Raw genomic sequence first — 12,194 nt, forward strand, 5'->3', positions numbered from 1 at the left:
TATGACAATGTCATAATAAATGTTCTCCTTTCAGGTGGCGGTATCTTTGGAGTACTGAAGTTCAGCAAGTAAAGCAAGACTGCTTCTATGATGGAATCACTATTTAATCTTCTAATACTACTTCTACTAATAAATGAACACTTTTAATTTCATTACGTTTTGGTTTATAGCGTGAAATAAAAACAGCTAATTGTATGTGAATGTTTTTCCATCCATCCATCCGTTTTCGGTCCCACTGATCCTCACAAGGGTCACGGGCGTGCTGGAGCCTATCCCAGCCATCTTCGGGCGAGAGGCGGGGTACACCCTGAACTGGTCGCCGGCCAAGCGCAGGGAAAACAACCATTCACACTCAACATTCACAACTAGAGGCATTAGAGGCTTCAATCAACCTACCTAGCATGTTTTGGGGATGTGGAAGAAACCGGAGTACCCAACCACGCAAGCACGGGGAGAACATGCAAACTCCACATAGGCGAGTCCGGGATTTGAACCCCGGTCCTCAGAAGTGTGAGGCAGATGTGCTAATCCACCATGCCGCCAATGTTTAAGAAAAAAATAAAAAATCTTAAATACGAGTTTGCCATACATTATTCGGCATGACATTTTGTCTGCTATTAACGGCGAAGCTGAGCTAGCAGGCTGAAGTCCAGGTGTACATAACAAAGGGATGGTTCATTTCATGATGTGAGCGCAGTATGGTGTTTTGGAAATTAAATCAGGAAACAACTGTCATTTGCAATTTTAATATCTTTGCAAAGAGCGCCAGGAGAGGTTGCAATTGCTTCACATTTCTGCCAGTTATCTTGTCCTTGAGAGAAAAGGGAGGTTGGTCCAACCACCGAGGCAGGATGACAGAAGGGAAGAAACGAGATAAAAAGAACAACAAAGTAAGCTACGGGATAAGACAAGGGAGTATATTGTCATTTTGCCATAACAAATCCCCCATTTTGACAACAATCAATGAAAACTTAGTAAATTTGAATTTCCGGCATTAAGATAATTGCACAATATAATGGTGTGCTTTCTTAATGGGATAGAAGCATAGAAATTTGTTAAAATCGAGAGTTGATGTGTTCCTGTTTGCATGTTTCAGGTGCATTTGAGCAGAATTGCACAATATAATGGTGTGCTTTCTTAATGGGATAGAAGCATAGAAATTTGTTAAAATCGTGAGTTGATGTGTTCCTGTTTGCATGTTTCAGGTGCATTTGAGCAGTAAAAATGCATGTTAATCTCTGGCCTTAAATACACAAGCACAATCTAATGAAGTTCACATGATCACACTGACCCGTTTTAAAGTTAAAATAAATAAAAAACTAAAAATGATATAGTGTACACAATTTATTCTGCTGGCCTTATTTGAATTAGATTTTTTTTAAATCAATCTTAGGGAAAAAAACATGCAGCAGGTCACATTAACCTATTTTAAAGTTTAAAAATGAAAAATACATAAAAAAATATTTTTAAAACGTAAAAAAAAAAAAGATAAAACAATGTATACAACCTCTCCCGGTGGCCGTGCTGTTTTTAAATTAATATTTTTTTCATGCAGTGGGTGATATCTATTTTAATATTTAAAAAATACACTAAATATTTCTAAAATATCAAAAAATAAAAACAATACACAACTTCTTCTGCTGGTCTTAATTTATGTAGATCATTTTTTTAAAATGAAGGTAAAAAAATCTAAACTAAATAAATACATAAAATCAAAACTTTTTCTGCTGGTCTTATTAAAATTTTATTATGTAATATTTATATTATTTTAAAAATTAATTTGTAAAAAAGTGGGTATTTTTGCCTGTTTTTGAAGTTTAAAGAAATGTTTATATTATTTGTATATAAAAACTATATACAGTATAGAACCTTTTCTGGCCATTACGGTGTTACTCCAAAGTAAATCTCTTTTTAAAAACAATCAATTTCCAAAAAAAAGAAAAAAAAAAAATATATATATACACATATATATATATACATACACACAGCGTCTTCTATTAACCTTATTTTAAATTGTAAAATTTTCCTTTGCATTAACCATTTTTTTTAATGAACACAAACATGACAGGAGTTAAAAAAAAAAAAAAAAAACAACACCAAGTGAAATCACTTTATTGTAGTATTACTGAAAAAAAGCCTGAAAATTGTGTGATGATCTGGATGTTTTTTTAAGACTAAGATTATGCGTTGTTTTTCTCTTTTTTGTTGTTGTGTTTTTGCAAAAGTTTTCATCAATGAAAACCAAAGCCAGGTAAGTTTGCAATGACTTTTAATGGTTGATACAAACACACACACACACACACACACACACACTCAGCACCTTATTTCCAGTTGCGCTGCTTTTGGTGTTGTACATTCAACCGTGCTGTACAAAAATAAAGCATCATCTCTCGATAGTTTGGTGTGGATGGCTTTATGAAGTACTGGCATTTACCTTACCTCTTGTCTCTGATAGAATAAATTAAAACACGGCAGTCAAGTTTGAGACTTTTTATGTGCAGTCTCTCCAAATGGTGATGTCGTCCGTGTTAAAGTGCAAAGGAAAACAAAGAAACGGACTGTGACTGTTCATGGATTCCAGATCATCACATGACCTGTTTGTCACAGTCTTAGCCACAACGGGATGCTCTCACCCGTCTCCTGCTGGGTTTTGTTTTTTGTTTTTTTGGGTCACCCCAGGTTGTCTAAAGGTGACACGTCTGGTTTTTAGAGAGCTCGTAGAAGAGGATGTAGGCGTTGCTGCTGCGCACCTGGCTGGAGGACATATGGCTCACTCTGCACACACACAAAAACAACAAGAAAAACACAACACTGTGGTTAAAGCGCCTCAAATTTGAAAAGATTCCGCTAACAAACTAACCAGAATGGGGCTCCTTTTAATGAGAATTGCAGTCCAATTACCGTATTTTCACGATCATAAGGCGCACTTAAAAGTCTTATATTTTCTCCAAAATGGACGGGGCGCCTTATAATGCGGCGCGCCTTATGTGTGCACAGAGTTCCAACATCTATAAATGTTGTTGTGTGATGAGTGCTCCGCTTAACTTTTTTTTTTTTTTTTTTTTAGCATTTCCTGCCAAACACACTGCTTACACAGAGGAAAGGCGGACGTGGCTGAGGACAGGGGAAGGGTGCGTCAAGTAGGACGCTAAAGCCACGCCCCCAGTAGGTATATAGCGCCGGGGTGTTTTTTTTTTGTTTTTTTACACCGCTTGACTGACTGGGAGCATTTACGGGGTGTGCATTGTGCAAAACATCGGTTTGGCCCTGAAAATGTCACCTACGAAGAGACACACTTGCGAAGCACAGTTTAAACTGCAAGCTATCAGTTACGCGGAGGAACAATGGAATCGAGCAGCCGCGAGAGAATTCAAGATCAACGAATCCATGGATCGCAGGAAAACGAGCTACCTTGTCATTGACATTTCTGTAGTGATACAAAATGAGTTTAATTAATGACTGAAGCCGAACTTTGCTATGGCTGGTGTCTTCAGACAAACGTTAAATACATGTATATCATTTATTTATACAAATATGCTATATCTAAACAGGAAAAATCCTAAACATCGACTATTGTAATCATTGGTGACTCTGTGGTGACATCTTGTGTTAAAAAAAAAAAAGTTTATATTTTTTCTGGTAGCCATTCAAAGTCCCTACGGTTGCTCTGATATGGTCTTCTTCGCCATTCACCCGAACCGGGAGGTTTTCCCGAATGCGGAAGTAGGTTGCACATATACCGGATTGACACCCAGAAGGACTATATATTAGGTACAGCTGTTTTGTGCCTGCATTTTCTGTGTTTGCCGGTTATGTGGAGAGCAAATATTATGACTGTGTTTTTACACAGTACAATACTGTTGAGTGCAAAACATTTTTAATGGAAAAAAAACAAATTTGGGTGTTTTTTGGAGTGTGATGGAATTGCATTTCCATTCATTTCAATGGGGAAAGATGATTTGAGATAGAAGCGTGGTCACGAAAAAAACTTAACTCTTATCTCAAGGTGCCACTGTAATGTATTTATTCGTTTTATTGATTTTATTCTACAAGCCACATTTGTGATAATGATATACGCTGTCCAAAAATGGACTACATATTGCCTGTGAATGGAAAAGCACGTAGCTGTAATTTTTGTCTTTTTATCGGAAAAAAACTAAAAGGGACTTTTATTTTATTTTTAAAAAATAAAAACATAAAAGCATCTCCCAAAATGTGTTGCTTTATTTGTCAGTTTTTATGAATAACTGACCTGCAGTCGTTGAAGCCGTACCACTCGCCCACTGTGGCGTTCTTGCAGTAGGCCGTGTAATGGCCGCCCAGCGTGTTGCCCCAGTGGTTGGACACAGCGTAGAGGTTATACACGGCGCGGTCTGCTGGGGGATACAAACATTAAAAATGTCTTTTTTTTGTTTGTTTTAATTGTAGCGAGAACGTTCTCCGGGAGGCCGTGGAACGTACCGCTGCCCCCGGAGGCGAACTCCCTCATGTCCAGCTCTTTGAGGGGGAAGTCGACGTACGTGGACAGCTTGCTGGCTCGGACGTTGGAGTCAGAGAAACGCTTCAGGTCTGGAGGGGGGCGGCCAGTCAAGTCAGCTCAACTCACTTCGACATGATTCTTTGGCACCGAAGCACTACTTTGTCTAAATGAAGCTCCTCCCGTACTTCATCATAGTTTCTTGACCGCAAAATGCCACAAGATGGGAACAAAGCACTAATTTTGTTCCTTGATACCAGGATGTCAGGTTTTCAGCATACTTTCAGCATTTTTTTTTTTAATTTGAATTTTTTAATTGCAAAGGATACGAAGCACAAGTATCTGAGGGAACTTCTGAATGCTGAATCGTTTGGTGCATTTCTGCCTGGTTTTGCATCTGTTGCAAGTCTGCGTGGGAGAAACACAACAAGTCAGTGAGACGACCTTTCTTTCCAAACCAACCACAAAAACGAGGTGTCCAGGTCTTACCGGCCTCTCGTCTCCGTCCAACACATCCTCCTTGGTGAAGACCCTCAGGCAATCTTTCAGGGTCACCTCGCCTGAGGTCTTCTGTGGACACAATGCACGTGAGAAAACATTGCCGCGGGCTTATTCGTGTGAGGAAAATGATAATTTTGCGCAGTTCTGACCGGTGCGATCGGGATGGAAAGATCCCAGAAGGGCTCGAAGACGGTGGAGCGGAAGCCGCATACGGTGCAGGTCAGGGAGCTTTTCAGCTGCCCGACAAACAGATCTAAAACAGTCAATGTTATTTATTTTTCAAAATGATATGATTCCCGGGACGCCAATTGCGAGGCTAATGCTAAACAAACTCTTACCCACGACTTTGCTGTCCTCCCGCTCCAAATACATACTCCACATCCATTTGGCTTTGTCATCATCACTGTGAAGAGAACATTGAGAAGTCACATCTGACTTTCATCGCCTTTTTTTTTTTTTTTTTATTACAGGAATCCTCTAAACAGGGCTGTCAAACTCATTTTTGTTGCACGCCACATCGTAGCTACGGTTTGCCTTAGAGGGCCATCGTGACTGTGAACCCACATAAATGAATGATCGCCTCATATTATTACGTACACGCAAAAAGATTGATGGCTCACTAGTTTTTAAATCAGAAGCCAGTAAAAAGTTGTTTGTTCAACTGTTGCTAAGTTATTTTGAAAGCGGCGAACAGTAAAGTGTCACTGAGTACTCATTGAGATGGATGGGGTTTTTACTTTGGAAATTTGTGTCAAAATATTTGTGCAACCATTGACTTGTGCAATCGATTGTCACAATACAGATGATATCTGCTTTGACTTAGGTTTTGTGCTTTTTTATTTAGAAAATCTGTTGGACGACGATCTATAGCAGCTACAAATCAAACCCAGCACTGAGGCAGACGTACCAACCACTACGTCCCTGTGCTGACCTGGATAGAGTATTTCAATTAAATTGTATGCGAGTGCATTTAAAAAAAATGCTGAGGCATTTAAAAAAAAAAAGAGAAAAAGGTGACATGACGTTCAAGAATGCAATCATAAAATTATGTTCTGGCTTTATGGTCATTGAGTGACTTATTGGGAGCAGAGGTGACCCATGTGCAAACTTACGAGAGGAGGTCAAAGTCCTCGACGGACGCCCTGGGGCACGCAGTTACTCGATTCACCTCGCTGTGGAGGGCGTCCAGCAGGAAACGCAGAAACTCCTGGGCGTCCTGCTGACTGCAGAAGACAGAACAGCTGGGGCCTCAGCGAGTTCACTCTAGGACGTAAGAAGGAAAAAAAGCCGTGGCGAGCACGGGACTTACCTGCAACCGGCGAATTTGGGAGCGCAAATCTGGACCTGGCTACGGAAATCGGAGGGGATGAATGTCTCGTTGTTGACCGACGTCCACAAGCTCTGAGTCAGCTTGGCAAACTCTAAGGAAAAAAATTGCAAAATACTTTAGACGTTGCTATTCCAAAATTTTGGACTTTTACAGCGAGAAGATGTCATGGCAGAGCCTCAAAACATTTACTAACCCTCTAATATTTGCATAATATTTGGGAATTGCCATGATATGATGTGATGTGATGTATTAACCCAACCCTATCTTTTCTCTCTGCTCACCATGCATACCACCACCTGCACTCTTCATTTCCAGTAGTTTTATTAACCTCTTAGTTCCCAAAGTCCACACTACGTTTGGCCAATGTTTTTAATTTCCTGCCCCAAACGACTGGAACACTCTACAACAGATAATAAAAGTCACCTTATCCATCACAATATAATCATTTAAAAAGTTAGTGAGGGATACTGTACATAATCACTGCACCTGTTTTTAGCCTGTTATGAACCTTTTATTCATCATATGATATGATATATTGTAATTTATTATCTAAATATGTAACTATCACATGGTACAGTTTGTTGTATACGCATTTTTTTGTTTTTATTGTATTTACTTTTATTTTGCTTTGTTTTACTCTGCTGTCTACAGCTAGGACCGGATTGCAAATGATAAATTGTTCTCAGGTTAAATAAATACATAAAATTAAGTCACAACTTAGCTGTTAGCATCCAAACTCGCTAATTTATTTGCGGCCATGCCAGCGCATATTTACGGTGTAAATGCAGCTTTTTTTTTTTTTAGTAAATGCTAACTTTTTCTTGAGGGACAAAATGGAAGCAAAGGTTGACACAAACTAACAAAGACACTTTCAATAGTTTTTGTCAAAGGCCACCTAATCTCCTGCAACTCAAACACAAGAACAAAAACTAGATATGGCCTACTGTAGTTCTGTGTCATAAAAATGACTCAACGTCATTATGCAACAAACGAGATATATGCTTGCTTGACATAATGGCATGATGCATGTAGCTAAGACCAAAGTATCACAAAGAATCTTATCTTCTTGGCTGCGCAGGAAACAAGAGCCTCCATAGCAAATAGTCACTGATAACGCTGGGATGTTTTCGAACGATAGAATAGGGTGAATGACATTGGACCTAGCTATGATCCCTGTGGGACTCCCTCACTGTAGGACACTCATCTCAGAAAATTCACTAAAACGTTGGTATGTTTTCTTACGATGGCATGTTTTTTTTGTATTGTTTTTGTACAGTGGCCTCTTGAAAAGCAATTTCAGCCCTCTGTACCACATCAACTTATACCATACCGAATGATCTTAGTTAACGTTCTTTCATAACAGGGTGTTTTCTAATGATAGTATAAGGTAAATGACATTGGACTTAGCTGTGATCCCTGTGGCTCTCCGTAACTGTAGGACACTGATCTCACAAAATACACCGAAACTAACTTCACTTATGTTACCTTCCACGAGGGCCGAATTGGTCCTGTAGTTGCTTTTGTTCAGGTCTGTTCGATGGACCTCCCTCAGGCAGTAGTCCCTTAACTCAGGAGTGTTACTCAAACACTGAAGGATGGAGTTCATGAAACACTACAAACACACACACAAAAACAAACATGAGATAAATGAGACTCGTGTGGAGGGTTCGGTGTGAGGTGCATGCTGTGACACTCACTGTGTTTCCCAGGTTCTTCAGTCCTACCAGGCCTTGTGGACTCTGCTTCTGCTCCCAGGGAAAGAGAGTGAATTTAGGTCGCGGATAGAGTTGTAAAATTCAGAACTATAGGTGGAGAACACATTTTTGCATAATCCTGACTAAAAACACCAGATTTCATGCCAGTACAGTCGTACCTTGAGTAACGAGTACCCCGATTTACGTGTGTTTTTTTTGTAATTAAAGTTACGCCCCATTGCTTGTTTGAAATTTTTTGCTTTGTGTTGCAAGGCAAAATTTGAGCAGCAATGTACTCGTATGTGGGCAATGAGTCCTATCTGTTTTGCATGGATGTCTGCTTATGACAAAAAGTGTTTATGTTGATCTTTGAATGTGATAGCTTTCTATTAAATTACCCTTAATTCCAAGTTATTCCCACTAAATCCCGTAGTTCCCATGGAAATTTTACATTTGGAATATTTCCCAAAATTCCCCAGCTGAACATCGGGTGGAAATTTAACAGAAACAAGAAATTGTGCACCCCTTTGCAAACCCTAGCTGAAGAGTGTTTGATTTTTTGTTTGCTGTTTCTTTTTTTTTCTCCACTTTCCACATTTTAATTCTGACTAATATTTTGTTTTGTACCATTCCTTATATTCTGAAGAAGCTTGACATGTATAGAAAATATGTAGACTATTTTAACAAAATTTCCGTCATTAACTGCAGGGATCAATCCTTTTGTTTCCAAAATTATTCTACCAGTTAGTAATTTGTATTTTTTACGGGTTGCAAAGCAGCAACATACCAACAGCATTCTCACACTATCACATGGCATCCCCCCCCCCACCCCCGCTCCGCCCCGCCATCTGGTGGCAAAGAAACAATTTGGAGTGAGTTGAGGAGTTTGATTTGAACAAAAGCAATCTTTTGCCTGCATCATGTGGGATCTATAGGCAATTATAAACCCAGTTATAGGAGGCTTCAATAATTCATAGATTGTCTTTATTTGCGGCAGGGCTCGGTCCCTATCCCGCATGAATGGTGCGAGTTCACTATATTTAAGGTTTAAACTTATAATATTGGCAGTTATTACCACTTTTATGGGAGGGGCGTCCATTAGTGGCAAATTTCTGCTACTGCGCAGCATCATAAAAACCCAGTCCAATCGTCCAGCGTGACTTCAGGCCCGAGGGGAATGTAGGTGGTCATGCTGTCTGCAACCGAGTTCCGCATGCTTGGGTTAAAGCTTCTTTGTACATGCTGACCCGTCGCCAAGACGTGTGTGAAATCACCAAAAACACGGGATGTGGGCTCCACCAGGAACGCGATGCGGTGTCGAGTTGCATAAGGTTTTGAGTTTGCCAACTTAATTCACTCAGCTACAGAAGCAGTGTATTTTTCTGCTTGTCTTGTTGTTATAGTTATAGCGCAGGGCGTTTTTTTTTTTTTTTTTTTTTACTATTGCGGCTGATAAGATTATCTTGCGCTTGATAGGGAGGTTATCAGGTTATGTTATGAATAGTTTTCTAGCGAGTTGTGTCGTCAAGATACAGAACGCTCAGTTCCAATTCTCCACCAGATGGTCACCGGCTCGCTCCACTCAGCAGGTGACAACTTCAAATACCCTGCACCCCCCCTCCCCCCCAAAAAAGAAAAGAAAAACCTAGGAAGCGATGTGTTCAGGTGACACAATGAACATTCCGTACTTGTTGGAAAACAGTGCACAAGGTTGTGTGGGGAGTGTCCTAAGGCAACTATGTAAGGCCGCACAAGTCAACATGGGTTTGTGTAAACAAACTGAACCTTGACTTCCAAATTAGTTTAGTGTTGGTAACTTTAATGAGCGAACGTGTTAGCAAATGCTAACGAAGATAGGGGGCAAAAACAACAAAAAATCTTAAATGGAAGGCAACCAGGTCAAACCAACATGACAAATTGAGAAGTTCTTTAGCATCTGTATCTTAAGTGTGCTAGCAAGTTACACGTGCTAAACTTAAAACAAAGTTAAGGCTAATCTCTAGGGAATCGTCTGCAATTTTCTAAAAAAAGAGACCAAAATGATATTTATAATGAATCTATTATGAGAGCAAAAAAAATTAAAGCCGCAAACAAATTGTTTGCTGAGTGTGTGTGTTTGTGTGCTAGCATGTTAGCCCTGCTACTTCAAAGGCTCCAATTTAAACTCCCAATCAAATTGATGTCTTGAAAGTCTTAAGAATACAGAAAATAAGCACGAGAAACTGCTTAATGTATACATTTGTGGTTTCGTGACTGAAGCTTTAATGTGTTAGCAAGCGCTACAATAATGGAGCTAGGGCTAATTTTTAGGCCAGGAATTGTCTAAAACAAAAGGCGAAAATGTCATTAATACTTGGGGTGTTCGATACCAATTTTTTCAGACCGATACCAGTATGAGTCTTCACTGGAGTACCTTTGATGCCGAAATGTTCAATTAACACAATGACAGATAATTGTAAACAAGGACCTCGCTTTCATTCTGACGCACATGATGATCCGTCAATGTGGCAAACTGCCGCAGTGTAGCGCCAACTACTGGTGAGGAGGATTTACTCAATTTCAGATGATTGCTCAATGGCTTGTACCCAACACTTTAAAATAAGGCCGGTATCGGCCCAATACCGATACCTGGTATCAGTACTTGCCCATCCCTAATTTATACAGATTGAGAAATGGCCAAATCCAATTAAAATCAAATGTATATAAAGTGTATAATACAGAAAATAAGCACGTGAAAAAGCTTAGCGTACGAATGTGTCATTTAAGTAGTAAGTTGAATTCGTGCTCATTCAATGGTCCCTCGAACATTTACATTTGATAACCGCTCAGACCGCGAGACGTTATAAAAGCAACACAAATGGCACCTTCATGTTTCTACATCATCAAGGAACATAGTTCCAGTCAAAAACAAAATGGTAGAATGAGAAATAATAGTTATGCTAACAAAATTGTGCATCTTTATTCAGATACTGTATGATCATTCAGAGGCGCTCACCTTGGCCTGGTTGATGATTAGTCCCCTGAAGGTGGACACCAGCCTGGACCGGGACAAGGACGGAGTCAGACGCCGCACCTCGGACTTAGCGGCGGGGAGAGAGGCGGCCGGCTCCTCCGGTACCGTCACCGTGTACGAGTATCGCGGGGACGGCATGGTGGACGTCGCGTCGACGCTTAGTATAAAAAGCGAAAAGACTGGGGATTTTAAAAGATACGTACGCGACGAAGGAGGAGGACAGCGTAGTACGAGCGAGCACCGAACCGTGTGAGGGTCACTGTAAAAATTAAAATTAAAATAAAAAGCCCAGCAGCCAGCTTCAAATGACCCTCTTTCATCCACAGTCTTCAAAGAGTAACGGCCAAATAACCAGCGCAAGTTTCGTTTTTACTGTCGACCTGAACGCCTCCTCCTCCTCCCTCTCTCTCTCTCTCTCTCGCTCTCTCTACCCCCCCCCCCCCCCCCCCCCCCCCCGGAGGGACGGCGCAGTGCTGCCCTCCAGGGTCGTAGGAAACATCAGTAATCAATAAGGTAGACAACAATCATGTTTTTCTTGCACTTTGTAATGAAGAAAAATATTTTTTTTCACCCATTTAAATAATTTACTATTGAATTATTATTGTTAATGAATGACAGTAAAGTGTACTTTGTACTGTATCTCCAATTCATTCGAAAGACTTTGATATTTACAGCGTATGGGCGCGACACTCAAAAGAAAGAAAATTGCACTGAGATAAAAGTCGTATTTTTTCATTTTTCCATCAAGATTTTTTTGATCAATTTTCAAAAATATCACAAAACAGCAACAAACTAATAAAAATAAAAAGCAAACCAACGAAACAAAAAAACAAAATTAGAACGTGAAAATAAAAAAAACTTTATCTAAAAAACATACAATGTAATATACAATAGTAATAGTATAACGACTTCAATCTCGCAAATATATGAATTTATTTTCACAATATTAAGACTGTAACCTTGAAAATATACAAATGTACTTTTTAAACTTTTAAAACTTTCTATTTAGAAAATAGACTAATTTAAATCTATATCTATTTTAAAGTGATCATGCTGCAACTTTTTAACTAAACTATATACAGTATAAAACATACAGGACAACTTTATTCTCATGACTTCCATCTCAAAATGGACTATATGACAGTTGCTATGGAATCCATACAAATCAGTGAGCCGTAA

The 12,194-nt window shown here is 39.5% G+C and overlaps 1 protein-coding gene across 2 annotated transcripts; it reads right to left on the reverse strand.

Moving 5' to 3' along the window:
• Positions 1-2,252: 2,252 nt before the first annotated feature.
• On the reverse strand, positions 2,253-11,381 carry LOC133467506 (ubiquitin carboxyl-terminal hydrolase 2-like). 2 transcript variants are annotated; one of them, XM_061752434.1, is made up of 12 exons: positions 10,998-11,381; positions 8,006-8,053; positions 7,794-7,920; positions 6,288-6,399; positions 6,091-6,201; positions 5,317-5,381; positions 5,128-5,231; positions 4,967-5,047; positions 4,807-4,885; positions 4,462-4,569; positions 4,253-4,376; positions 2,253-2,775 (listed from the first exon to the last, which is right to left on the reverse strand). In XM_061752434.1, exons 1-12 carry the CDS (start codon positions 11,151-11,153, stop codon positions 2,685-2,687), a joined length of 1,206 nt encoding a protein of 401 aa, XP_061608418.1. In that variant the 5' UTR covers positions 11,154-11,381; the 3' UTR covers positions 2,253-2,684. The 2 variants fall into 2 exon arrangements, with proteins under 2 accessions (XP_061608418.1, XP_061608419.1); XM_061752435.1 differs by having other exon boundaries at positions 4,253-4,373; positions 10,998-11,375.
• Between the last annotated feature and the right edge of the window lie 813 nt (positions 11,382-12,194).

This window comes from Phyllopteryx taeniolatus, chromosome 17 (genome assembly GCF_024500385.1).
Source record: "Phyllopteryx taeniolatus isolate TA_2022b chromosome 17, UOR_Ptae_1.2, whole genome shotgun sequence".
In the NCBI taxonomy this organism is placed as follows: domain Eukaryota; kingdom Metazoa; phylum Chordata; class Actinopteri; order Syngnathiformes; family Syngnathidae; genus Phyllopteryx; species Phyllopteryx taeniolatus.